This window comes from Aquila chrysaetos, chromosome 3 (genome assembly GCF_900496995.4).
Source record: "Aquila chrysaetos chrysaetos chromosome 3, bAquChr1.4, whole genome shotgun sequence".
NCBI classification, from domain to species: Eukaryota; Metazoa; Chordata; class Aves; order Accipitriformes; family Accipitridae; genus Aquila; species Aquila chrysaetos.
This window is the reverse complement of record NC_044006.1, coordinates 17,419,366-17,445,474: the sequence shown is the minus strand read 5'-3', so window position 1 is coordinate 17,445,474 and position 26,109 is coordinate 17,419,366. Positions and strand designations below refer to the sequence as shown.

General features: G+C 39.6%; 1 protein-coding gene across 6 annotated transcripts in view; it reads left to right on the top strand.

Annotated features, from left to right (window-relative positions):
* RALGAPB (Ral GTPase activating protein non-catalytic subunit beta) overlaps window positions 1–26,109 on the top strand; it is a 65,078-nt gene that overhangs the window by 11,487 nt on the left and 27,482 nt on the right. For 3 of the 6 annotated variants that reach the window (XM_030008842.2, XM_030008841.2, XM_041122226.1), the window contains exons 4-16: window positions 1,168–1,331; window positions 1,971–2,157; window positions 5,954–6,085; window positions 7,255–7,433; window positions 11,273–11,421; window positions 11,532–11,748; window positions 16,890–16,925; window positions 18,712–18,913; window positions 20,383–20,550; window positions 21,634–21,748; window positions 21,997–22,144; window positions 24,747–24,811; window positions 25,006–25,138. In XM_030008842.2, the coding sequence (XP_029864702.1) occupies window positions 1,168–1,331; window positions 1,971–2,157; window positions 5,954–6,085; window positions 7,255–7,433; window positions 11,273–11,421; window positions 11,532–11,748; window positions 16,890–16,925; window positions 18,712–18,913; window positions 20,383–20,550; window positions 21,634–21,748; window positions 21,997–22,144; window positions 24,747–24,811; window positions 25,006–25,138 (1,895 nt within the window). Of the gene's footprint in view, window positions 1–1,167; window positions 1,332–1,970; window positions 2,158–5,931; window positions 6,086–7,254; window positions 7,434–11,272; window positions 11,422–11,531; window positions 11,749–16,889; window positions 16,926–18,711; window positions 18,914–20,382; window positions 20,551–21,633; window positions 21,749–21,996; window positions 22,145–24,746; window positions 24,812–25,005; window positions 25,139–26,109 lie in introns of those variants that run through there. The other 3 variants (XM_030008844.2, XM_030008843.2, XM_041122227.1) reach the window with 2 other exon arrangements.

The following is a 26,109-nucleotide window of genomic DNA, read 5'->3' as shown; positions in this document are numbered from 1 at the left end:
CGACTAGTAGTCTGCAATTTTGTATTGGATATTATCCTGTCTCTTTGTAATCTTTTGCCAGTACTGTAATACAACATTTATTGTATCAAGATAAGAGTTGATAGTATTTTTAAACCATGTCTGTCAATAAGTGATCTCAATGCGAGCTATTTTTCTTGAGGAAGAGCAGATCTCTGTCTAGTGAATCAGCATGTTCTTGAGATGCTTACCATGCGGCATCACTTGTGGGTTATACCACATTGAAACTGTTTGGTAGGAATCTGGTAATACTATTTAGTAGTCCAGTGGAAGGTAATATTTTTATGATTCTTTTTTGTCATCCCTTCAGTGAGTGGTAGGAGGGATGAGGAAACGGTGTACAAGTTGAAATATGGCTTGCATATATTGCACTCTTTTTAATCTTTCAGGCTTCCTCAGCTTTGTTTACCATCATCCTCAGATACTGTCCAGAATGTTTCACATTACTATTTTGTACCTGTTCTTCCTTGTCCAAACTAACTGATGGGAAGAGAGCATGCTGCTTTGTGCTGCTTCTGTAACACTTCAGTGACTCAGCAGTGACAGTGTGGAACTGGTTGTTACTATAGGGAGAACCTTGATAATACCAACTTGTTCCCTTTCTTCCTTACTTACACCTTCTTCATTTAGTCTGATTTTCCTATTTAATGACCCTCTTCTAGATTTTTTTTTTTTTTTTTTTCCCCTAAATCCAAGGAATTGGGGGTAAGAGTTGGATCTACATTTGGAAGCAAGAGGAGAACTAGGAAGAATTTAAATTAATTTGCTAACAATATTTTCTCCTAACTTTGCTACTTCTGAATTATCTATGTAACAATTAGTGATGTCTCAACTACATTCTCATTGTTTGGTCTAAGATAAATTCCTTTGGGATAATGGGTTGTGCTTGCTCCAGTTAGTGTTCAGTCTCTGGTGGTGAGTTCTGTGACATGTAGAGAAGAATGTTATGGTACATCCTGTACTCTTTACGGCAGAGTTAGGATGCTTAGAGACAGAGTTATGGTGCATAGAAGTGTATTAGCTCATGTTCTTGGCTCTCATTCAATAATATTGATGTTTCTTCTTGTAATTGCTCAAAGTTCAGATTATTGTATGCAACACTTCAAAGTTCTTGTTTAGAGACTCGGGTATTGTTTTCTTCTCTTGCAGGCCGGACCCAGGATCTAGTCAGATTAGGTTGTGCTTGCAGGTTTTGAAAGCTGTCCAGAAACTGGCTCGTGAATCAACAATTATGGCAAGAGAAACCTGGGAGGTTTTGTTATTATTTCTTCTTCAGATCAATGACACTCTTCTAGCAGCTCCAACTGTGCAAGGTTCATATTCAACTTCCATTTGGTTCAATTACTGGAAAAACCTTTGGCTCTGCTTGGTATTGAGCTGTCAGGTGGATGGAGGGAAACCTGTTAAAAGCTCTTAGTAGCCACCAAAGCACAATAGCTCACTCCTAATTCTGCTACACTACTCTGAAATAAAGCATTGTCAGAAAAGACTGAATGATTTGGAGTTGAGTTTTCCTGAACATATTTTTGCAGAATGGTGACTATGTACAGGAACAATTCATGGTGAATGGTTTCAGACAATGTTGTTCCCTATTTGTTTCTCTTAAACCACTATGTGTCTTGCTGTTTGGCCTGCCTACTGGAAAATAATATTGTCAGTTTATACCTATTTAAAAAAAAAAAGACAGTGCAATAGAAGACAGCCTATGACTGGTGAATTCCCAGTGTCCCTTAGTGACATATGTATGTGGCTGGGCATTGTATATTATGTTTGGTCTCATAAAAAGGCTAATTGGCTGTAGGAAACAATTGGGAATTACTCTCTAAATGAAAAATTATGAAAAAAATGAACTTCAGAATCTTTATGCACTCAAACTGAAATCTCCTTGGGGAGATATTTGAAGTTACTTAGATTGAATACTCACTAAAGGCATGCTTTGTTTCTGTTACAAGGTGGCATTGCTGAGAATCTGGCTGAAAAATTAATTGGCGTGCTGTTTGAGGTGTGGTTACTAGCTTGTACGCGGTGCTTTCCAACACCACCTTACTGGAAAACTGCCAAAGAGATGGTGGCCAACTGGCGACATCACCCTGCAGTAGTTGAGCAGTGGAGCAAGGTCATCTGTGCCCTTACTTCCAGGTAGGAGAAATCCTATGGAAATAAACACACCTGTATGGGGATGATCATGGTTATACGTGTTTTTCTCTGGAGTTGCTTAATTGTGGAATGCACAGCAATCCAAAAGTAAATGAGCAAAACAAAGTGAGAGATCATGGTAGTATCCTTGGCTTTTACTGTTTGTGTGTGTGTCTTCGTTCTGCAAGTGAAAAACTGAATTGGATTGTCTGTGTTATTGTGTAACCTCAGCACCTCTCTGATATTGAGCACTTTACAGGGTGTGTATATTAGTCTCCGTCACTGTGACTTCATCATGTCCTGTGAAGAATGAGTCATGAATATTAGTGTAGCATTATAGTCTGTGTATTTAATGGCAGTCACCACCAAAATTATTAGGCGCTTGTTACTACTGCATGTCGCTGTGTTTGAGGTGACTCTTGGACTCTGCCTGTCCTGCCTGGCAGAGCAGAAGCCATGCTGTGGCTGCCTGGCACTTGTGGCCTGGCAGTAGGGATGTGATGGGCCAGGGGCAGGCTGTAGGCTCTCCTCTGAGCAGTGGCACTCTCCTCCAGACAGTATTGGAGGAGACCTGTACCAAGGCTTGCTGGACATGGGAAGAGTGAGGATCTGTGTGCTGCGGGAGAGGTTAGGCTGTAGTAAAAGGGTCTGAACAGTGAGGGGAGTCTCAGTACCCTTAATGGTGGGGTCTTTGTGGTATGAAGTCTTCGTGGGACAAATCTTAGCCTCTTGGAGGAAAGAACTAAATTAATTGGTGAGGAGCAGGGGTCTGGGTCTCCTCCTCCCAGCTCTCCTGAGATGTCAATGACCATTTCTGTGAAAGTTCAAAGATGTATTAAAATTGCTGAGCTGTGAAAAATTCAATAGTATGCTTTTCTGCAAGGGTTTATTTTAACTCTGAAAACTTTTGCTTTTGAATTACCTGTCAAAATTCCAAGTGTGGATAGATTTTTCCAGGTTATGCAGCTACTTGTTAAACCTGTGGGAAATAAAGCGGCAACACAAGTTCTGCGTATTTCCCACGCTGTTTCTTTAGCTATTTTTATCTCATTAGATGTAGCGTTGCATAACAGAAAATATTTTATGATTCACTGATCTGAAAAGAACAGCTCTGTCTCAAAACATGCGTTGGGGCTCTGCTCCATGCACTATGCCCACACTTTATCTTCTACTGTTGACTAACAGTCTTAGTTCTGTTGATGCATAGTAGTCTGCAGGTTTTCTGTAATGTTTTAGTCTGCTGTTCAGTAATGCTGGTTTATGTATAATACATAGAAAGCTGAACTTTGAGGTTAACTTTAAGTTCAGTGGTATTTTAAGCTGCACTTTCAATACTTAAGTGAAGCTCCAGCTTCAAACAGTTAAAGTGTTGTTTTAGTAAACAGTTTTCTGAATTGGGATATTAGCAATAAGCTGAGAATAAACACCTCAACTTAAAACTGTATGGAAAATTATATTTGGAAATCTGTACACATATGCAGTGTTAACCTGTATCCATGGCTAGGACTTCATAGGAGGACGAAACTAGGGTCCTACTTGTGTTGCCATACCAATAGATACTAGTTTTACCTGTCTAGGATGCTTTAAGTCTATTAACTGTCTTATATGTGTGGATTACAATTTATTTCTCTTTTCAGTCATTCTTGAAAATGTCCCAAATTTCAGTTAAGATTTGGCTATGCTCCTTGAAAAAACAATTTCTTGCAGCTCATAAGGGGAGAATTGTGAAGTAGTGCAGTCTACTGCTGAACAGAGATTTGGGCATGATTTTGCATGGGATGTACCCAGACTCTTCTGGGTTTGTCAGAGCTAGGTAATTCCTCAGCAAAAACCTGCTATGGGGTGATGCCTCTGGGGCACTAAATGTAGATGGCTGCTGGGGCATCGGTGTGGCATACTGAAAAGCATTTGCTGCCTGGTACTGGTTTGTGTATTTCTGGTTTGGAGCTGAAAAAGGCCTTGTGTCCTAAAGCTCATTTGCTTTTCTGTCCAAGCTAGTTACTATGATAGACTGCAATTCCAAACACACTTTGAGTGTATTTTGCATTAGTTGGCTGCAAGTTACTGTAGTGCACAGTACTGGGGGAAGTGGAAGATGGTAATTCAGCCTATTTAACTCTTGGTTTAGGAGTCACCTGTAGACTTCTGCTCTCCTCCCCTTTCTCCTAGTTGTAATGACTTTATCTCTATAAAACTATATGGTTTTTATAAGTGGGCAATGATGAATGGGACATGTCTTGTCCATTACAAGCAACTCTACCCTTAGAAATAAGGGTATGATAACTGAAGCAAGAAATGACGCTAAAAGTGAGTTTGGCTTAGGGAAGGACAAAAACTGATTTCTGAGAATGCTAGGATATTGAGAAGGTGCAGCTTGGATCTCTTCCATCCTTTTAGAGAGCACCAAGGTTATGTTGATCAGGGAAATTGATCTATAAGTTTGCAAAGCTGGGGATGAAGCAGGGGTCAAATCAGACAACAGTGGCTCAGTGAAGCTTATTGGTGACTGGTCAGGTAGTTACAGCACTACTAGAGAAAGATCTCCATTTATCTAAGCCATTATCCTCACGATATTACATTGTTGGGAAGCCCTCTGCGGGTTTGCTCTTGTCCTGGTTTCGGCTGGGATAGAGTTAATTTTCTTTCTAGTAGCTGGTATAGTGTTATGTTTTGGGTTCAGTATGAGAAGAATGTTGGTAACACACTGATGTTTTCAGTTGTTGCTGAGTAGTGTTTATACTAAGTCAAGGACTTCTCAGCTTCTCATGCCCAGCCAGCAAGAAGGCTGGAGGGGCACAAGGAGTTGGGAGGGGACACAGCCAGGACAGCTGACCCAAACTGGCCAAAGGGACGTTCCCTACCATGTGACGTCATGCCCAGTATATAAACTGGGGGGAGCTGGCCTGGGGGTGGGGATCACTGCTCAGGAACTAACTGGGCATCGGTCAGTGAGTGGTGAGCAACTGCATTGTGCATCACTTGTTCTGTATATTCCGATCTTTTTTTGTTTATTCTTATTGTAATTTTATTATTGTTGTTGTTATCATTATTAGTTTCTTCCTTTCTGTCCTATTAAATTGTTCTTATCTCAACCCACAAGTTTTACTTTTCTTTTCCCCGATTCTCTCCTCCATCCCACTGGGTGGGGGGAAGTGAGCGAGCAGCTGCGTGGTACTTAGTTGCTGGCTGGGGTTAAACCATGACAGCTCTTCACTGTTCTGCAACTCCCAGCTTCTGCAAAAAGTAGTGCATCTTTTTCAAAGAGCTTGTTACTCTGTGGATTGCAAATCCCATACTGCTTGTAGGATGGCATCAAGTGTTGCTCAGTGTGCTGGTGTAAATTGTAAGTCATCAGGAACTTGGAATTTAGACCTGTAACCTAATGTGACTTGCTGGTGTCATTGGACACTTTAGCTGAAGAGCCTTGAGGATAAGGGCTTAAATTCCTTTTTTTTCCCCTCTCCTCTCCCTTCTTATGTAACATCTTGTCAGTTATGTTTGTGTCTATGTTAATAGGTAACCCCCTGGCTAAACAGATAGGAGAGCTGCTATGGGGTGTTATGCCTTAACAGCTCTTTGATTGGGTTGGACCTTTGGGCAGGCTCCAAGGTGTGTACCCTTCAAAGCTTTAAGAGGGCTAAATGACTGTATAAAATGGGGATCTCCAGGAAAACTGGGCATGTTGTGTTGTCGCTTGTGGGCTCACTTGTGGACTGCTGGTTCCTTTGAGGCTCAAATGCCCTGTTAAATTTTTCAGGAGTATTAACTCAATGACAGATCTGTCTGACTTACTTTCTAGATTGCTGCGTTTTACATATGGACCTTCATTTCCTCCATTTAAAATTCCTGATGAAGATTCTGGTCTTATTCCTCCTGAAATGGATAATGAGTGCATTGCACAAACTTGGTTTCGCTTTTTACATATGCTGAGGTATTGTAATTACAGCCATCCATTGTTCATATTCTTGCATCATTTCTATAAATTTGGATGACAAATGAAAAATTTCTCTGGAGATTGCCAAGATTAAACACCTAAATAAAATAAAGTGTGAGAGACTTGTACCAGTGCCCTGCAGCAGTTCAGGGCAAGGCTGTGAGTGGGTTGTTCAACTTTGAACTCTTTGACTCTTTCAGAATGTACACTGGGTTCATGTAATTAAAAAGTTTTTAGCTATTTGGCGTTTTGGAGATTCTGAAAAAGAAGACTTCAATACAATTTTGTTTCTCTGAGATAGCAAACAGGAAAAGCAGAACAATAGCTCTGAGAGATGTATACTGCTTCCATTTATTCTCCAGAGTGTTAAATGTAACCTACAAAAGACTATTTTTAAAATGGGTGTATCTCTTTGTTTTTATGAAGAAAGCTATACAGTTAATTTTAACATCCATGTTATTCTTCCTTAAACACACAAGAGAATCAAGTGGCATGTTTGGTTTTAAAGATACTTGGGAATGGCATTGCATTAATGTTCTGAATGGCCAGAATATTAAGCTTTTCCTATAAAGCATTATTTACTAATTAAATGTAGATAAGCATTAGACTGTTTAAAATGTACTTCTTAACTAACAAAAAATCTGTTCTTTTTCTTCATTTGTGATAGTAATGTCACAAGTGCTGTACTCTTCAAATCTGGAATTGCTGTTACAGGATTTGTATCAGTGAGGAAAAATTGCTCAAACTTTTACAAGCCACTCCCTTTCTTGTCACTGTTTGGCAATATTTAATTCATCGCTTACATTTTGAGAATAGTTGTAATAATGTAAAGACCTCTTAAACTGAGTTCAAAAGACCTTGTAACTAATTAATATTACTGCAATGGTGGGTTTATTCTATCAAGTGTATGCTCTGGTTCATTAGATCTTAATAAAATTATTCAGTGTATTTGGGTAATGCTTGAAATGAAGACAATTAAGTACTGCCAAACCAGCAATTGAAAATTGACTTCCTGTGATGGAGTAACAGCTAAAAATATATTGATGTTGGATGCTGTTTTGCGTTGTTATTTAAATGCCTTAAACTATTGCATCTTTAAGTATTTTTAAAGTCCTAACAGCTGTTCTTAAACTGACTGGAATATATTTTGCTCTTTTTGTGTGCAGTAATCCTGTGGATTTGAGTAACCCAGCCATTATTAGCTCTACCCCGAAATTTCAGGAGCAGTTTCTGAATGTGAGTGGGATGACTCAAGAACTGAATCAGTACCCCTGCCTTAAACATCTGCCTCAAATATTCTTTCGTGCCATGCGTGGGATCAGCTGTTTAGTGGATGCATTCCTAGGTAATGCTTTTGTTTTACCTGTGGGTAGCTAGGAATAGTAACTTAATCATTAGTTTATTCTCTTTAAATCTTGTCTTCTCCATAAATACAGTCATAACAATTTATTATTTGCAAGTATATCCTGGAATTGATAGGGAAGGGACCTCAGGTCACTTCTAAATGACCATCTGTATACACAATAATAATATTTGAATGCATGGTTGTAGATGGCCTTAGTTTCAAATGCATTGTTGATTAGACAAATAGAGAAAGAAGCCTTGTTTGGGGAAGAGATGGCTGGTTTTACTTTAGACTTCAGATTTATTTATTTGTTTTGCAAGTGTTATGCTTTTAGCATGTTGTGAGCACTGACCGCTTTGTTTATAAATTTTGTGGCAACAGCTGTGTGTAGTGCCTGCTTTTATAAGGTATTGAATTTTGACTAATCTTTATACTACAAGTGCCAGTTTCGCTCAGTTTCTGATTAGTGGGTGACTAGTATTGCTGAGGAGAAAAGCTGTGTTTCTTTGTGTCTGCCGGTAACAGAGTAGCTCAAGTTTGACTGAAAGGTAAAGTAGATGTAAGCGCTGGCTGGTAAGTTTTAAGTAACACTAGCACCTGAAATCTAAAGCATTATTCTTAGTATGCTTCAGACTTATTAAAAATTCTTCAGAGAAAATGTGCTATTGTGAACTCCGAAGAGCTGCCTGTCTCCTACTGCTTTTTTGCTTAAATGTATGCAAACAAATATTGTCCTCTGCCAGAAGTGTGAGCTGATGTGAGACTGCAGAAGACTTGAGCAGATATGTAAACTGTGTTCAGAAAAAAAATGGGCTGTGGAATTAGACTGTCAGCTTTTACACGTTTGTCTTTTGGAAAAACCTGAATGGTGTAGTCCTTTTAAGCAAAGCACCTTAAGATCCTCCTGTCTCACTGAATTAGAAGATCCTTTTTACTAGAAATACATTCTGTGTTTCTGTAAAAATATTGCAAGGAAAAGGTTTATCAGTATTCCCCACTGTAAACAAGTTGTTGTCACAACAGATTTCACTTTTCACACAAAGGAATAGCTTTGTTTAAAAAGCGATGTAAAAGAGCAAATGGTCATTTTTCTTAAGCGGTGATATTGAATCTTGAAACCTGTTGTGTGGACTGTGTTCTTCCAGTTGTCTTGCTACCAATTTTAAGGAATTTTAATGATTGCTTTTTACTAATACCAGATGTGAGATTTAAAATATTCAGTAGTCTGTCAAATAATATCATAATTTGTTAAAGGAGGTTTGGTGCGTTGACCCTGGCTGGGTGCCAGGTGCCCACAAAAGCTGCCCTATTGCTCCCCCTCTTCAGCTGGACAGGGGGGAGAAAATATAACAAAAGGCTCGTGGGTCAAGATAAGGATAGTTTAATAAAGTGAAAGCAAAGGTCGCACGCGAAAGCAAAGAAAACCAAATGATGATGTTCTCTACTTCCCATCAGCAGGCGATGTCTAGCCACTTCCTGGGAAGCAGGGCTTTGGTACGCGTAGTGGTTGCTCCGGAAGACAAAAATGCCCCCCTTCCATCTCCCTTTACTTAGCTTTTATATCTGAGCTGACGTCATATGGTATGGAATATCTGTTTGGTTAGTTTAGGTCAGCTGTCCTGGTTATGTCCCCTCCCAAGATCTTGCCCAGCCCCAGCCTGCCATTGAGGGGGCAAAAATGTTGGAGAGACAGCCTTGATGCTGTGCCAGCACTGCTCAGCAGTAGCCAAAACACTGGTGTGTTATTGATACCTTTCTAGCTACCAGTGCAGAGCACAACACTACAAGGGCTGCTATGGGAGAATTAACTCCATCTCAGCCAGACCCAATACAGGAGGATTGTATATAGGCAATATATGGCCCAATCTACAGAAACAATCTCCTTATGTTACTCTGTCAAACTCTATCTTCCTACCTATGATAATATGATTTGGCAGTCAGCACTGAAACAGTAATTTAAAAAAAAAAAAGAAAAAGTCCAACTGGGCATTAGTAGGTGTTCCTCTGAAGTGTCTTTTACTGGCTGTGTAAGCTGAACTAAAATTTTTTTTTTAAAAGCTGTTAAGTATAGTATGTATTGAGGAAAAACGTACTAGGTCCAAGGTTTTTGTGAAAGTGTGGTTAGTAATTAATTTTCAGTGAAGAAAATAGTTTGTAATGTAAGACTCGTGAAGGGTGCATCTTGAAGTGGAGGCAGAGGAAGAAGCTGAGCATTTGATAGCTTTGCACAGTGCATGCCCCTCTGCTGGGATAGCTGTTGTAGTGAATTCCTCTTGGACCTTAAAAATAGTTTAGGGTTCTTACCTGAGATTTTTAATCCACTAATGGTGTGGTAGTCCTTTTTGTGTTCTGCATTTGGCTGCCTGAGACTCCATTCCCACTGGGGTGACAGTGATCATACACAACTCCTTGTCTGGATGCAGTGGGGGGGCGTGACCGTATCTGGGGCTGAGGTCTTCCACGCTGGCCAGCTGTGGAGCGCTTCTGCAGGCCCCAGCAGCCCAGGCTCTCCTGTAAGCTTGCCAGGAGCTTTCTGCCTACATGAGCTTTTAATAGGATGTTGAATCGGAGACTTCAGACTTCGGAAGATCTCAACTAGCAAGATGAAACACCTAGGGTGATTATAGCCCACCTGGAGTTCAAAGACATAGACTGCAGACTGTGATGCATTCAGGCACAGGAGAGCTCTTGGTGAAACTAAAGTCAAGCTGTAGGTATGGACATGAGAGTGTGCTCAGGCAGATTTAGAACTGCATTATGGACCCCTTCAGCTAAGGCTAATGGGAGATCTCACTGCCTTCTACCTCAAGTGCTAAAGCACATGGTTTTTTATTTTACCCTCACTGATGCGTATGTACATAATGTGTGCGTTTGGCAAAATACTGCATCGTCTTTTCCAAAAAAGTGTACCAAAACAATACATTTCATAGTGCATACTCTGCCTTCTGCATGAGGTGTAACACTAACGGTTTAGCAGGAGTTAGTTGTTCTGTAATGTGTTACGAAAAGTACTTGAGTGCTTTAATTAACATGGGCAAAAAAAATCTGTGGTAAATCTTCAAACACATTGCAATTCCACACTTGGTTTTTCAAGTGGGGTGTGAGGATGGTGGTATTCATTAAAATGGGAAGAAGTGGTGTTTGTCACTTGAAGTTTTGCAGAGGGCTAGTTGCTTCTGATTCTGACTGGCAAGAGTAGCTTTATACACCATGAGTACTTCCCTGAAGCTGGGTAAAGACTGATCTAATATCCTGCTACTGCCAGAAAAATTATAGCTTGCTCTGCTTTTTTTACCCCACCTCTTGTACTGACTTAGTGTTTGGCTGTTCAGCAAGCTGATTCAGCTCACAAAACCAGCAGAAAACTGCATGGTGGATGGGTTTTATCTTAATTTAGTGAGCTAAGATGGCTTTGAAGGGTTAGAGGTATCTCAGAATGGGGTGTGAGAGGTATGGTTGGGAAAGGCAGGCAAACATGAGGCATCTGAATTTTGGCAGGAGTTGGCTGTTAAATTGACTTTGGCAAATGAACCTTGCCCCTTTCCCTCTGCCTGCTTCTAGACTTGGTCCTCCTGTGTGCATTTCCCATTTTCTTAAGGTGTGGAGTTCTCTAGTGTGTTTTAATCATTTGCTTATCTAATGTTAGCAGGGTTTTCTTTTGCTTGTGCATTTATTTCTGCTAATAGTAAAAGGGGAAAGATGTTTTTCTTACTACTGCTGTTTGGGGTGTGGGGGAAAGCTAATCTATTTACAGAAGGCCCAGATGCTTACCAACTGGGCTGCTGCATATGAGCCTATGGAATTTTTGCTGAAAGCTTGCTTTATTTCTTGATCTACAGGGATTTCACGGCCCCGGTCTGATAGCGCACCACCCACACCAGTAAATAGGCTGAGCATGCCCCAGAACACTGCTACCAACACCACTCCACCCCATAACCGAAGGCATCGGGCAGTGACTGTGAATAAAGCAACCATGAAAACCAGCACTGTAAGATTTCATATTCTGTTTTTAAGTAGCTGACTCTTTTGATAGTTTTCTCTGTTAGAGGAAGTAATTTCCGTGCTTCTAGGAGCTGATCTGTTCTTCTGTTCAAATAGGTAACTAGTGCACATACTTCAAAAGTGCAGCACCAACCCTCCTCTACTTCTCCACTCTCTAGCCCAAACCAGACAAGTTCTGAGCCACGGCCACTACCAGCTCCTCGCAGGCCGAAGGTTAACAGCATCTTGAACCTCTTCGGGTCGTGGTTATTTGATGCAGCATTTGTTCACTGTAAACTTCATAATGGAATAAACAGAGACAGCAGCATGACTGGTAAATATTACTGAAAAATATATGTACGCTTTTTTCCTTGTTTTATTTACATTTCCTACCTGCAAGATTAATATATGCATCATCAAAAAAAAAAAGAAAATCTGAAGTGCTGTATTGTGGTTAACCCCTCCCAGCTGAGCTAGCCTGTTATTAGCTGAGCGGGTGTTTGGGGGCTTTAAAACTAAAAAAAAAAAACTTTTTCCTATTTAACACTCCCTTGTTCTAACAAGCATGGCAGTTGCAATTATGCTAGTGGGGAAAATTTTATTAAGTGAAGGAAATAATGTGATAAGAGTCCACTTCCTAATTTGAAATCTGCTTGAGTATCTCTGAGTAATAGCAACTTTTTATAGTGACTTTTTAATGTTTGAAAAATTGTCAAACATCACTCCAGATACTGTACCAAGTGGTACTTCTCCTTGTTTTGGGAGAGTGTTATGAAAACAGAAGTCCTTAAAATAACAAGTGAACTTGCTGCCTTTCAGTGATTGTTGCTACATGTTTCTGTGTATGGCTTGATACCTTGGTTGTCTTCAGTCCTTAACTGCTAGGTTTATTTTTGTCTCCTATGCTTTGCTCAGCTTCAGAGGTTAAATGTTTTGAGACATGACAGCAGAATTAGTGCTGTGCTTAGAGAGGCTTTTTATCACTCTTCTTCCTTTTGGTGATAATATTCAGAAAAGAATAAACTTTCTCACTCTTGGCAATTTTCCTGTTGTTCATGTAGTATTTTGAATGTCTGCTAAACTCTTCCAAGAGATCTATCTATCAGGAGCTCGCTGGCCTAGGTAAGAAAAATAGGAGGAAGAGGTTTGTTATAGCAAGTTGGGTTTATAGTGGGACTTGACAGCAGCAGTTAAACTGATGATCTTCCTTGTTTGTTGTGTCACAAATCCCTGTGTAGAGGTGATAGGTTTAGCATTTGGGATCTATTAAAGGTATTTTTAGGTATGCAGTGTATGGTTTTTCAAAGTGTTCAGTTGTGGATTTCTGTGGTAGGAGGTTTAAGTCCCTCTGTAAAAGGCCTGTGACACATTACTAGAGAAATAGCTGAGCTTAGGAATGAGTAAGGCATAATTTGAGGGTGTGTTCAGTTGCATATGCAGCTAATATATTTCTGTATTTAATGCTTTTCAGATTGATTGGATTGTTTTAATTTTGACATAACCTGTATCTTGAGCAATTTTAATGAAGTGCTTAACCTGAAAAGGATGTCAGCTGAGATGCTGCTTATGCAACAGTGTCAGCTGTAAACAGATGTGTTGTGATTCTAGCAGAAGTACAGTCATCCAAAATCAAAATGATTGACTTCCTTGAAGAGGTTCCAGGCCCTTCTATTCATATATGCAATGTCTTAAGTCGCCTAACTGCAGTCAGAAAATTGTAATATTGCTAGCCTTACAGAGGGACTTACTAGCTTCCTGAAAACTAGAAACAACTACTTGGAAATCACTCAATTCTGTTCCTCCTCCGTGCTCTTCAGAGCATGCCTTAGTGAGACCAGTCTTTGCATGTCACCCATTCTGCCATTTATTAGCAGCAGTGGATCTGAGAGAATTCTGTTGGTGGAGACCCAGAAAACCGCTTTTGTAGCAATTTGGAAGACAGAATTAACTTAAAGAATTTCGTCAAGTGTTTGCTGCCCTTCCAGGATGCCATGAGTGTTGTTACTGCTGCGTAAAGTACTGGTCACAGCAATGCCATGGCGGGCTGTCGGAAGGAGAGCAAACTGAAGGTGGATCCATACTGCTGAAACTCTGTAGAGAGGCACCTAAGTCTGATTGCCTGATTTATCCTTTTGGATAAATCCGTTTGCTCAGCCTCTGCTTTAGGCGGGAAAATGTAGCAAGACTTGTAAAAGGCTAGGCTCCTGCAGTTTCTGTTGACTTGAAACATCAGTGTCTTTTAAATCAGGTTGAAGTCCCAGTTGAAAAGCTTCTGTTCTGGGAGTCTAATCTGTGAAGCCTGATGCCTCCAGGTGAAGTCTTTTCCTCCTCAAACAGTGTAAGGCAGGAGGTGCTGTGTTGGGCTGATGAAGTGGGCTGGAAAGGTTGTGTACTGTGGTCCCCCCCCCATCACACAAGGCGGGCCCATCAGTAATAATCAGATCTGCATGTTGTGCCCATCCACGTGCCTCTGCTCATGCTACCCAGTATAGATGTGGCTTGAAGAAAGAGGACAGCAGAGAAGGGACAGTTAGCTGCCACAATTCCTACCTACCCTTAGGAAAGGACAAAAATTTTCTTTTTGGCTGCAGGTTGGCTGTACCTGTATATCATGGTCCATCTGCTATCCTCTGTAGCCTAGTACAGTAACACTTTTGCCACTAGCTTGAATATTCTTACCATGTTTGACACTGCTGTTGATAATCTTTGCATTAGCTTCAGGAAGCACTATTATTTTTATGAATGCTTTAAATATTTTTATGATTGGGAAGTGTCTGCACTTAAAATCAGCTTTGCTCTGTAGTGTTGTCTTCCACTGGCCCATATGCACAATTTTTCTTTTAGGTCTGGGACTGCAGCTGTATAAGACTTCAATAGCTTTAAAGCCTTCCAATTTCAGTTGGTTTCAATGCCATGCAGTTAAGAATTTCTTCTGTCATAGCTCTCTGATATGATTTCTCTGTTTTGTTGCTGGCTGGAGGACTGAAAGAGGTGAAATATCTTGAAAAAGAAAGAGGTGAAGTATCTTGATACAGATTATTCCTTGGTCCCGCAGAGAGATCTCCTGCCCTGGGACATCTTTCTGGAACGCTACATTTTTCTAGTGTGTGTTTCTTATTCCTTTTCTGTCATGTGACACATTCTTAATGAGAACCCCTGTGACATGATTTCTAAAGAGGTATTCATGAGCTAAATGCAAGTGCCTAACAAGTAACCCTATGGATGAGCTGCGGTCTCAAGTTCTAGTTCAGAATTTAGTTCAGTTCTTTTAAACGAACCCTACTGATTCACATGGACTAGCACATTGTCCTTCTCCCATCTTACGACACAAGTCTTTTTGATAAGCTTTAGGAAGTAAAGAGCAGATCAAGGCTGATGTGAATGAGTACCTATCTACGCTTGCTTTTCTCCTTGTCCTGGAGCCTTGCATATCTTACTTCTTGAACTCCTTAATCTCCAGAAAGGAAGTCAAGAAAATGACTGGTGGAAAAAATGTGCAGCTTTTTGTAGGTTCTGAGATGAAAAATATCTGGATGGGTGGAAGGGTAACTGAACTTGCTCTACTTGACTCTGCTTTGGGGGGGGGGGGGGCTGATTCTATAATCTCCAGAGGTCCCCTCCAGCTTCAACTCTTCTCTGGTTCTGTCAATATAACTGCTGCCCCACTGTTGTTCAATTTTGTCATCTTCATTGGTAAAATTCTTGTACCAACCCTCGCACAATTCAGGGTAATCGTAGGTATTTCACATTTGTGGTTGCTGTGGTTTTGTCTGTCTCTCTTTGGGAAGAGAGAGAATTGTTCTCTCACACAAGATTAGCTGGAGGTCATCTGTGTATGGCTGAGTACTGGTGGAATTTATCACCTGGAAAGCAGTGTTTCTGTTTGCTCTTTGAGCCCTGTCCTTCAAGAGTCTTGTGGTGGTGTTTGGGTTCTGAAGCAAAACGGTGATCTTGCCATTGTTGGTGTAATGCTTTTGTGCATGGAGTGTCCTGTATCAGGTTTTAGTTTCTGCACTGAGACCTTGATGGTGAAGCTTTATGGCTTTATAGCAGACAGCCAATGAACATTACTCTGTATTGTGGTGAGAGGCGAAAAACGATGTGTTCGAAAATGCATAGTTGGTTTGAAAGGAGCTGCATCCTGCTGGTGTACTCTTTAGAATTAGATGGCTGCATGGTATTTATTTAGCTCTTAGTGTGGCATAAATAGCTCCCTATGATTGGTACTTGAGAAAATGCCTTCATAAGAAATTTGCTATGAAGCCTTTTTTATGAAGTTAACCCTGAATGTGACAGCTCTGGGGGGTGTGTGCGTGCGCTGAATGCAATTTCACTGGCAAGATGTGTTTTGGTTAGACAAGCTTGGCCATACATACAGTGCATGCTGCTGCTAGTTGCTGTCCTCAACAACTTGTGAGAACTGGGAGAAACTTAAGAATACCTTGTGCCAGCACTTCAACAGCTGAATCTTCCAATCTAATGGGCTCATTCTTAATCCTTGTACCTAAAGAAGTCAGTCACAAGCCTGCCAGTTGTGTGTTTTATAGCACCTGAAGGAGTCTTACCTAGGCAGGTTGCTGGTATCACCCAGGTGCTGTTGGCAGTGAGGGAGTCTTGGGGTATAGTTTTACCCTTCTTTCTTCTGGTCCTACTGTCATTAATATTAATGTCCCAAAGAATGTTTCTGAGGGTCTAGGAGCAAGCTATAAGAAGGCCTGATTAGAGACATCCTGAGTGTTGCTGTGGGGCTTGGTCACAAGTCTTGAACTGACCCTGCACATTCAGAGAAGCAGCTCTTAAGAGGTGGTGGCATTCTCTCCTGGTACCTGGCTACTGGAGTCTTTCCTCTCTTCTTTCTCTGGGGATTGTTTTTGAGATGTTGATATTTCTGGTAGTGTTCTGCCTTTTATTTCTGCTTTGGAAGATTTTGATTGAGCTGGTGGCCAGGGGAGGTATGCCCAGGTATACTCATTGTTAGCAACTTGGCTTAGGGAAGATGGAGCTGTAATACCGTCAGGAACACATGGTTTGGAAGCGGAAGTATTGCTGTAAGGAGGGTCTGCAGGTAAGTAACCTCCCCCCTACAAGGTGTACCCCAAGTCACAGAAGCCTTAGGATAGCCTAGTATATATTCCATATACAGTGCAACATAGGGAAATGTACTTGAGCTGGGAAGGGTTAATACATCCTTTTAAAGAACTGATGTACATTGATACGAACAGCTCTAAATCTTATTAGTGTTTTGTAACTTTTTGTTCATTGTTTTGCATGATACTTTCAAAACCATAATTTTGGACCTGAATGCCAATTTCCTGTGTGTTTAACGAGCTTGCTATATCATAAAGCTTTTAATCTATTTTTTTAAAAAAAGCTAAAAGCTTCTTAACTTATATTACAATTTCACCATCTTTAAAAGTATTTTATAACTACTGCTGTCCTTTGATTTGTTTCCATTTTATTTCTATTATCTTGCAGCATCTTTTATCCAAATTCTTCTTTCTTATAAATCTTGTAAGTAGGAACCAGTAGCTTTTCCTTAATTGCGGTCATGCTTTTCTTTTTCCATAAACCCATATTTTATTTGTAAATTCATTCTCATTGTCTCTTGTAGCTTTTGCACTTTTACTTGAAAAAGACAAGTAATTTTTTTGTGTGTGTCTTTGGGGAGGATTGTTGGCAAAAGCAAATTAATCTGCCTGAATCAGTCCCATCTTTTCTGTACTTTAGTCTGTGATCATGTCATGAGTTTCAGGACTTTGCACTAACCATGTTTTTTTTACTTAAAGCTTATTTTACAGACCTAGTGTTTGATTTGTATGCATTGTGCATGTAGTGTTTTTTTCCAACTACAATATATTGCTGGATAGCTTATTTAGGACAAAAAATGGCTCATGGGAAGATGCATAAAGATTTGTGCTTATTTGCTGCTTATGTCGTGAAAATTTGTAAGGTAACAGTAAGTTAAACAATGAATTTAAAGACAAAAATTAGGAGTAGACACTTGTCATTAGGATGCTTCCTTTAAAAAAATAAAACAAACCAACCTATCTGTAAATTAACAAGTATTCCAACTGTCGAAGTGTTAATGGGCCTTTGTTTGCAAGACAGATTGTGAACCTGATGTTCCCCAGTGTCCCAGGCTTGAGAATAGAGTAAGTTCTCTGGTACTGGTAGAACTACATTGGCTTGACTCTGTTAGGAGCACACATTATGTGTTGTTTGTTTTGTAGCTTAGAGAAGTTTTGAATATCAATACAGTCTTAGTTAAAAATGAGTGTGCTCTTTCTGCCATTAGCTATCCAAGAGTGAAGTTGTCCAAGTAAAAAATGAAAAAAAGAGAAAAAAAAAAAAAATCATATTGAGAGCAGTGGGTTTTTTTGGTTGCCATCCTGGAAGGAAGGATGAAGCTAGTAAAGCGAGTAGCCTCCTGCATCGTATGCATGTGATACTGATGTGTGAAAGGGGACCAGAGGTCTCTCTAGGAAGACATGAATTTAACTGGCTTGGACTGGCAGAACCATCCTACAGGAAGGGAGCACAAAGCTCGGCAGAACCATGTCCTGTTTAGGTAACAGCAGGCTCCTGAGAGACTTTTGTAGAGCATATTGTGGGATAGGGAGTAGGAGAGGGCCAGCCTCCCTGGTAGCTGCTGTCTGGAGGCTGTCTAACCTCAACTTCATTTGGCAATTTCAGTAGGCATGTGAGGAGAGAGGGACCAAATCAGGAGAGTTGGTTTCAGCAAACTTCTCTTTCTGATATGGGTCCATAGAATTTGTGATTATTTTTTTTTTTTAATTTTTTTTTTTAATACGTATGTTTATACAACAAAATTGGATCAAAGCAGCTTGGTGTTCTGAGCAGCGTAAGAGATTAGTTGGCCACCTAAAAATTAACCACTGGCTTGGAGGTCACAGTAATGGCACCACCTAAATGTGTTTTGGTATTTGAAGGCAGCAAGGCAAGGTGGTACTTCCATTTTTCTGGAGATGAGAACTAGGTGAGGGAAGATCCTTGTCCACCAGAGAGAGTAGGAAGCTAATATTGGATATAAATGTGCTCTTTCCAGCAGAAAGTTGGGACAGGCTCTAGAATATAAGGATGACAACAACTGACCTTCATAAAGAAAAATGTTAGTTACACCCACAAATACTTTCTAAACAGAGGCACTGACTCAAACATAGTGAACTAACAGCTTCATGATAACTACTAAATTTGACTTGATCTTTGTGTCCAGGATCCCATGAGCCTATTATATATGTTAACAAACACTGTGAAACGCTGTTTTTTCTCTTCCCAGCTATAGCAACTCAAGCTAGCATGGAGTTTCGCCGGAAAGGATCACAAATGTCCACAGACACAATGGCTTCCAACCCCATGTTTGATGCAAGTGAATTCCCAGACAACTATGAAGCGGGAAGGGCAGAGGCATGCGGGACACTGTGTAGGATATTTTGTAGCAAGAAGACTGGGGAGGAAATATTACCAGCTTACCTATCCCGGTACTAACCTATTTTCCAGTTGCTTTATTGGTATAACTTTATGGTGCAAATTAATTCACAGTAACGAACATTCAGTTACTGTCTGAATCCTCTGTTACAAGTTCAGAACAACCTGGTTAGCCTTCAGATGCTGTAGGTGGGGATCCCTGGCTAAACAGGGTAGTGATTTCCTTTTGTCTTCTCAACAATGCTGTTTTTCATTGGGTTTTCTTCAAGTTCCAGTTGAAGGGAAGTCCCTTAAAGTGCCTCCCAGCTGGAAGGAACCTTGTCTTTTTGATACTTTCTTGCCTCTTGTATTCTTGTTTGTTTTTTTTTTTTTTTTTAATTTGTCACTGAATATTGTTCAGATAAAGAAAAAAGTGTGTAGACATAAGACTTTGTACACTTTATTAGGACATGAAGGGTCTTATGTTGTCAAACACCACAACACTGGGGTGGAATGTGTTTGTGGTTTGTTTTTTTTTTTTTTTTTCCTTTAAATGTAGGAATGCACTACTATTCCGTTATTTAAGAGTTGTGTTCTGAACTACCTCTGTTTTCAGTTTTGTTTCTAATAAACTGAGGCAGTCTTGCCTATCATAGTGTACCTTTTTTCAAAACTTTTGTTAAAAAGTGAAATAGAAAAGGTTAGAGGCAGAGAATCAACTTCAAATCATGACTCTCTCAAACTGTTCAGGTACATTTGTCCCAGATGGCATCAAAACTTCCTGGAAGACTGAACTATTTAATTTCTTGTATGTTATAGTGTTTTGTGTATAGATAGTTCGTGTTTCTCTTACCCAGTCAGTGAGATTCCTCTGTATTTGCAAGCCTTTAAAAAAAAAAAAAAAAAAAAAAAAAAAAAAAAAAAAAAAAAAAAAGAAAATAAAGGGGATATAAGTATTCCCTAACAAGAAACTGCAAAGGAAACTACCTACTTCAGGCTGATGGGCAGCTAGGTTCCTGCCCCCCCTGCTTTTTCATTTGAACTGGTTATGATGATTATGTTTGATGTCATTTTCTGTATTGCTGATCAGCATGTCCTTTCCTCTTCCCCCCGCCCCGAAAGACTTTGCAGTATTTTTCTTGTGTTGAGGAGTTAAAAATCAAGGTCTCATGCCAATCCTTACATAGGGAAGGGAGTAGTGGGAGAGCGTGTGATCCAAGCACTGTTAGTAACCGTCTGGGCTGTATTTGCACAGCTCCCAGTCTGTGTTGCAACAAGTTAGAGTTTTCAATAAAACTATGCTGTACTGGCTTTTCACTTGAAATACATGTGATTGGTGAGGGGTTTTTGTTAAGCTGGTTAGATGCATTTGGCTGTGCTAAAGTAACTTGTGGGGGATGCTCATATAAACATTTTCTAGCTCTGATTTTGAAACTTACTCTGTTTTATATAGAAAAGACAAATAGTGGCTGCACATTCTTGTTCATGTGGGATGCTGATTGGTTTTATGTGCAAATAATTTAATCTTATCTTTCTTTGTCAGATTTTACATGCTTTTAATTCAGGGTTTGCAGATAGCAGATTTCGTTTGCCACCCCGTTCTTGCCAGTGTTATTCTAAACTCCCCTCCTTTGTTCTGCTGTGACCTGAAAGGGATTGATGTCGTGGTTCCTTATTTCATTTCGGCTCTTGAAACTATTTTACCTGACAGGTAAATTGCTATTTCCATATAAACATCACCAGAAAAGTGGGAAGGTGTTTATCTTCTGGGGTTTCTGTCATTCCTGAGCAGTTTTCACTGAAGGAATTCTGTAATGTGGGCCCCATAGTGTGTATGTATTTGATGGGGATAATAGTGGCACTTCATAAGCTCTAATTTTCAATTTTATTTAATGCAATTTTCTTTAAAGCAATAATAGTGCTTATTTTAAATGAAATGTGTGAGTTGTGTTATCTACATATTCATTGATGGAAAGCATATCTGTAAGAATAGGGAAAAGGAGTGATTTAGCTGAAGTATATTGAAAGCCTACTGATTTTTAAGTAAAACTTCACAGGATATTCATTAGTGGCTGTTGCTGTGGTGAATTAAGAGAGTAAACCTACAGGTCATTAAGTAGAAAAATTGATAATTTAGACAGGCTGGTGAAATTGGAGTGGGTTCTTAAACCAGAAGATATAACCTCACTTGTCAGAGCTTTATAGATTTCTGGACGTTTTGCTAAGTAATAATACTCTGTGCATGCCTTCTTCAACATAATGTTTTATGTCTTGGTACTGCATTTCATTTTGAAGTTATGCATAAAATATTACTTCTGGGCTTAAATCTGAGCCACTGCTTCTTTTGGATAAGTCTTATAAGTAGAAGAATTTGCTGGTGGCTACTGAAAAAAGTTGATCTATTCGCTGAGCAGCTTGTGTTTTATGCAATATATACATGAGCATATTCTGCAGATCTGTGATAATCCTGGGTGGCTTTGAGTTGTAATAAGCCAGAAGAGGCTCATGATTGAAACTTCCTGCTTTGAAGATGTAGTATAATACTTTTATCAGGTCATTGTTTTTCTATGGGGTACATAATCCTTAGCAAGTGATGGTTCCTGTATGAATTCATTGTGCTATTGGTGCTGTTCCAAAAAAAAAAAAAAAAAAAATCCTGAGCCTAGAAAGAAACAGCTACATTGTATACTGCAAATTATTTAAGACTACTGGGTGGCTGTGTATTTAACTTAATTAAATTTGGCTCCAAATTCCTGTCAAAAGTTGATTAACTGTATGATGCTTTGATTTGCAGAGAACTCTCAAAGTTTAAAATCTATGTAAACCCCACAGAGCTAAGAAGAGCTTCGATTAACATCTTGCTGTCTCTGTTGCCTCTCCCTCATCATTTTGGAACCATAAAGTCTGAGGTAGTAAGCTTACCGCTTTGTTTTGCATTTCCATTTTTGTGTTCCTGGTTGTTTTGGAGAAGGATTTGGATGATTTGTGGGTTGTATCCGGTGTTCCGTTTAGCACAAACTCTATAGCAAGTCTGTAACAGTAAGACTGTATTACAAGTTGTCATTAGCAATGTGTGCTGTCGTTATTGACTTTTGAAACCAATACCATGCTGGTGTGATCTCTAATTGATACTGAAATAAATATATTTTTCCTTCAGGTTGTCCTGGAAGGGAAATTCAGCAATGACGACAGCTCAACGTATGATAAGCCAGTAACCTTCCTTTCCTTGAAGCTGAGGCTTGTGAATATACTTATAGGAGCTTTGCAGACAGAAACAGATCCCAACAACACTCAAATGATACTAGGTTATTTCAACTTTTTTATTTATTAACTGTGTTGTAGAAGTGTCTGTCTTAATCTGACCTGGAACAATACAGGTTATTAGTAATGTGTTGCTTTGTAAGAAAAAAGATGAAATTCCTGGCAGGTTGTCATCTGCATAATCTCTCTCATACTATGAAAACATCTTGAAAAGCCTCACATTTTTGTTAAAGTAATCTCTCTCTTTTTACAAATGTGGAATAGTACTTGTAAAGTAGCGGTGGAAGTAAAGCATGTTCTGGCAGGAAAAGTCAGTCATAACTAGGAATGGATATAGAAAAAAATGTTGGTTTAATATTGGGAAGGACTCTTGACTAATAGGTTACAGGGAACATTTTAGTTTTTGGCATGATTAAGTCTAGAAACAAATTGAAATACTGGGTGACTGGTGGTCCAGCACTGGTAAAATACAGATGACATATGTTTAGCACCGTGTAAATCCTCAGACAAAAGCTTTGGAATAGAGTCTGGAGATGCTTTGTAGTTTGGCAACAAACTGTTCTTTGAGGTAATGAGTGTATTAACATTATTCTGAATACCTAGAAAGTAAGTAGAAGCTGAAAACTAGAGTAGTGCGTAATCTGTCAAGTTAAATATATTTTCAGACAAGTAAAAAATGTACTTGCCTTTTATTCTCCCCTCGCCTTATTTTTCTCTCGTTGGAAGTGCCTTTTTCCATATTATGGTGTTCTTGTACTTCAGTAATGACAATACCACTGTCCTTTTGTCTGTTTAAAAAGGAAACAGACTTGCACTGCTGTGGGAGGGGTCTACCTTGTTCTGGGAGACAGAGAGCCTACCTGATTAATAGGAGAGGGCAAGAAAATAGCATGAGCAATGACATGAAGGGAAACAAATCCAGTCTGCAAAGACTTTTGGAAAGTTTCCTTGCAGCAATTGAAATAGTTCCTTTACTAGCAAAGACTAGAGGAGAATAATACAAAAGAATGATTTACAGTCAGTGCTGGTGAAGGGATAAGGATATTTATGGTTTCAAAGTGATCCTCCAAGTGAGACCCACAGAGCATCAGTGCACAGAGGGTTGCATCACCTTCAGAACCACAAGGTGATGCTCTGTTAAATCCTACCCGTGCGTTCCTGTATCCCTCCACTGCAAGTTGGTGTTTGCATCTGGCGGGGTAGATGCTCTGCCTTGAATGGGTTTTTACCATTACTATTTCCATGGTAGTCCATACCAGTCCATCTCCCCTGTATTCCTGTTGTTAACTTCACATATGGAAACAGGAGTTTACCTCCTGCTGGCTTTGGTTGGAGAGGATTCATGAATCTCCAGTTTAGCCAGAGATTCTCACATGTGCCACCAGCTTCTCAACAAAATCAGAGTGTGTCAGTGTCAGCCTGTTACAGGTCTATGTCCTTACTGCTTCTTTCCTCGTCGCCTGGGGCTGATGCTGCCAAGCAGGTATAGGCTGTCCGTGCCAGTTTACCTAAGGCACCCAGAATGCATTGGCAATTTTAATTTAACAGTGCCTTACACTTGTGTGTAGTTATCTCTCCCAAGATGGAAGAGATAAGTGCCTGCTGGCTACTTTGGATGCAGTAGGGTTGACTACCCCCACACTTAGAGCTTCAGCTTTTTCAATACAGTATTTTGGGCACTGATGGAAAACAAAGCACAGAAGGTGAGAGGCTGGGGATGACTTCCAGGTAGAGAGAATTTCAGTGTATCCCACCTCAGATTATGAACTGGCCTCCGGATTTAGGAAGTTGTTTTTATGTTTTAGCCAAATTGAAATGAAAGCAATTTTTAATTTGCTTTGCAAACCCACACATTATCAATGATGCAAATACTGGCCTTTTTTTTTTTTTTTTCTTTTGGGGGGGGGACAGCAGAAATGTCTTTATAAAAATAAAACTCCTTGTGTTACAGTGGTTTGCAGGTTTGTTTCACTAGTCACTGATCAGTACGAGAACAAGCATGGTCCCTTGCGCTGATGTCTTAAGAGTTGCTGAGTGGACCAGACATTATTCACTTTATTTTCCAGCAGATTGCTGTATGTACTGGTAGTTCATTAAGACTTGAAAACATGTTTTTGTTTGCCAGTCACGAGCTGCGTTTTGGCTCCTCATGGCCAAACTGGGGAAGGGAGCCTCTTTGTGCCAGGCAAGAATGTAGCCAAGGCCAGCACTATATAATCCTTGAGGTGGCTTTGGACTATGCAGCTCATTTTAGTGCTCTGTTATCTAACAAATACTGTTATTTTATTCACAGAATCAGTAAATATCCTTAAATGTAACCTGAGGTTTTAAATCAGCACAATCTGATGGGAGACAAGGAACGATTCCAGCCCTTCTGTGAAACCAAAATCATTCTGAACTGAGGAATTTAAAAAACCTATGTTCAAAGCATTTTTAAAATAGCTGAAAGAATTCTCTATCTTAGCTCTCATCTGCTTCAAATGGCTAAGCCTGAAGCAAATCCTGTGTTTTATGAAACTCTTTATAGAAGTTTTTATAAAATGGGATGGCGATCCTGTATTTTAGACCTTCAGTGCTTCTTTGTGAATTTTAGCAATGAATATTCTACTGCGGTCTTTAGTTACCTTCTTGTATCTGATTCTTCAGGTGCAATGTTAAATATTGTTCAAGATTCAGCTCTGTTAGAAGCCATTGGCTGTCAGATGGAAACGGTAAGTATATTTTGTTTATGAAGTTACCACTTCAGAAAGAATGCATTAGTCATTTTATCTGCTGTTGTAAGGTGCTCAGCATCTTGAGGTTTGATCATCTTTTTTTCTCCATTGTATCTGAGAGCATCCTCTGGTATAGGGAACTCTACTCAGAAAAATCTTCTCATTGCTCAAAACTGACTTTCAATTTGCAGAATGGTGGGGAAAATAACCTCTTCAAAAGCCACAGTCGTACTAACAGTGGCATTAGCACTGCAAGTGGAGGCAGTACAGAGCCCACAACACCAGATAGTGAGAGACCAGCACAAGCCCTTCTGAGGGATTATGGTAAGGATAGCTCTTTTGAAAAAACTCTCATTATACACCAGGGTAATGGTTTTGGTTTTTTTTTTTTTTTCTGTTCCTAGTTCTGTCTAATACATTAATGTGCATGCGTGTTTTGAACCCAGGGTGGATAGCCCCTTTGTTTATTGCCAGTTTGTGCTCTCATGTGCCCTTTCGGTGGTTGCTTTTTAATCGTACTAAAGGACTCTGCTAATGTTTTAAAAATAAGAATGTAAAAGCTTATGAAAAAGGTGTTTGCAAACTGCTCTACTTTAACTTATGTTTTCTCTTGTTCACTTGGTTTTCATGAACAATAATGGGATAAATGTACATCAAGTGTAAATTAATTGCTTCATTCATTTTGGTAGCATTCCAAATGCTTACCTGACTCTTGCAGCACCCTTTCTTAAACTATATTTAAAGAGTATTTGAGGGACTCGTGTTTTTATAGAGCAAGTAAGCAGAATGCTTATGATGTGTTATTTGTTGTAACAAGAGAATTTAGTAATTAACTTTAGTTTGCTATGTCTTGTACCGTGCATTTTTGAATCTTTGTGATAAAATCCATGTTCTTCTAAATCTGTGTGTGGTAAGCTGGCCAAATGTTGAGATCCTGGAATTTCATTTGCTTCTTTGGTCTCCATCAGTTTAACTGATGTTGACCAAGGAAATGTGAGAACAGATCACCCTTATTATATTGTAGCCTAAGTTGACAACTCTGTTCTTGCCAACCAAAAAAATTTTTTTTCTCTAGTTCTATATCTAAGGAGAGGAGTGAGGTTAGCAGGGAAGACTTCAGTATATTCTAGGGATTCATATAAACATGTTGGTGGTTTCCCTACAGGATTTGTTTGTTTGAAATTATTGAAGTGCTAGTTTTCAGCACACCATTTGATTGTATGTTTAATTTGTATGGGTTTTCATTGACAACTGCTTGTAAAAATAGCTATTTGTAAGGTTAAAAAAAAAAACCC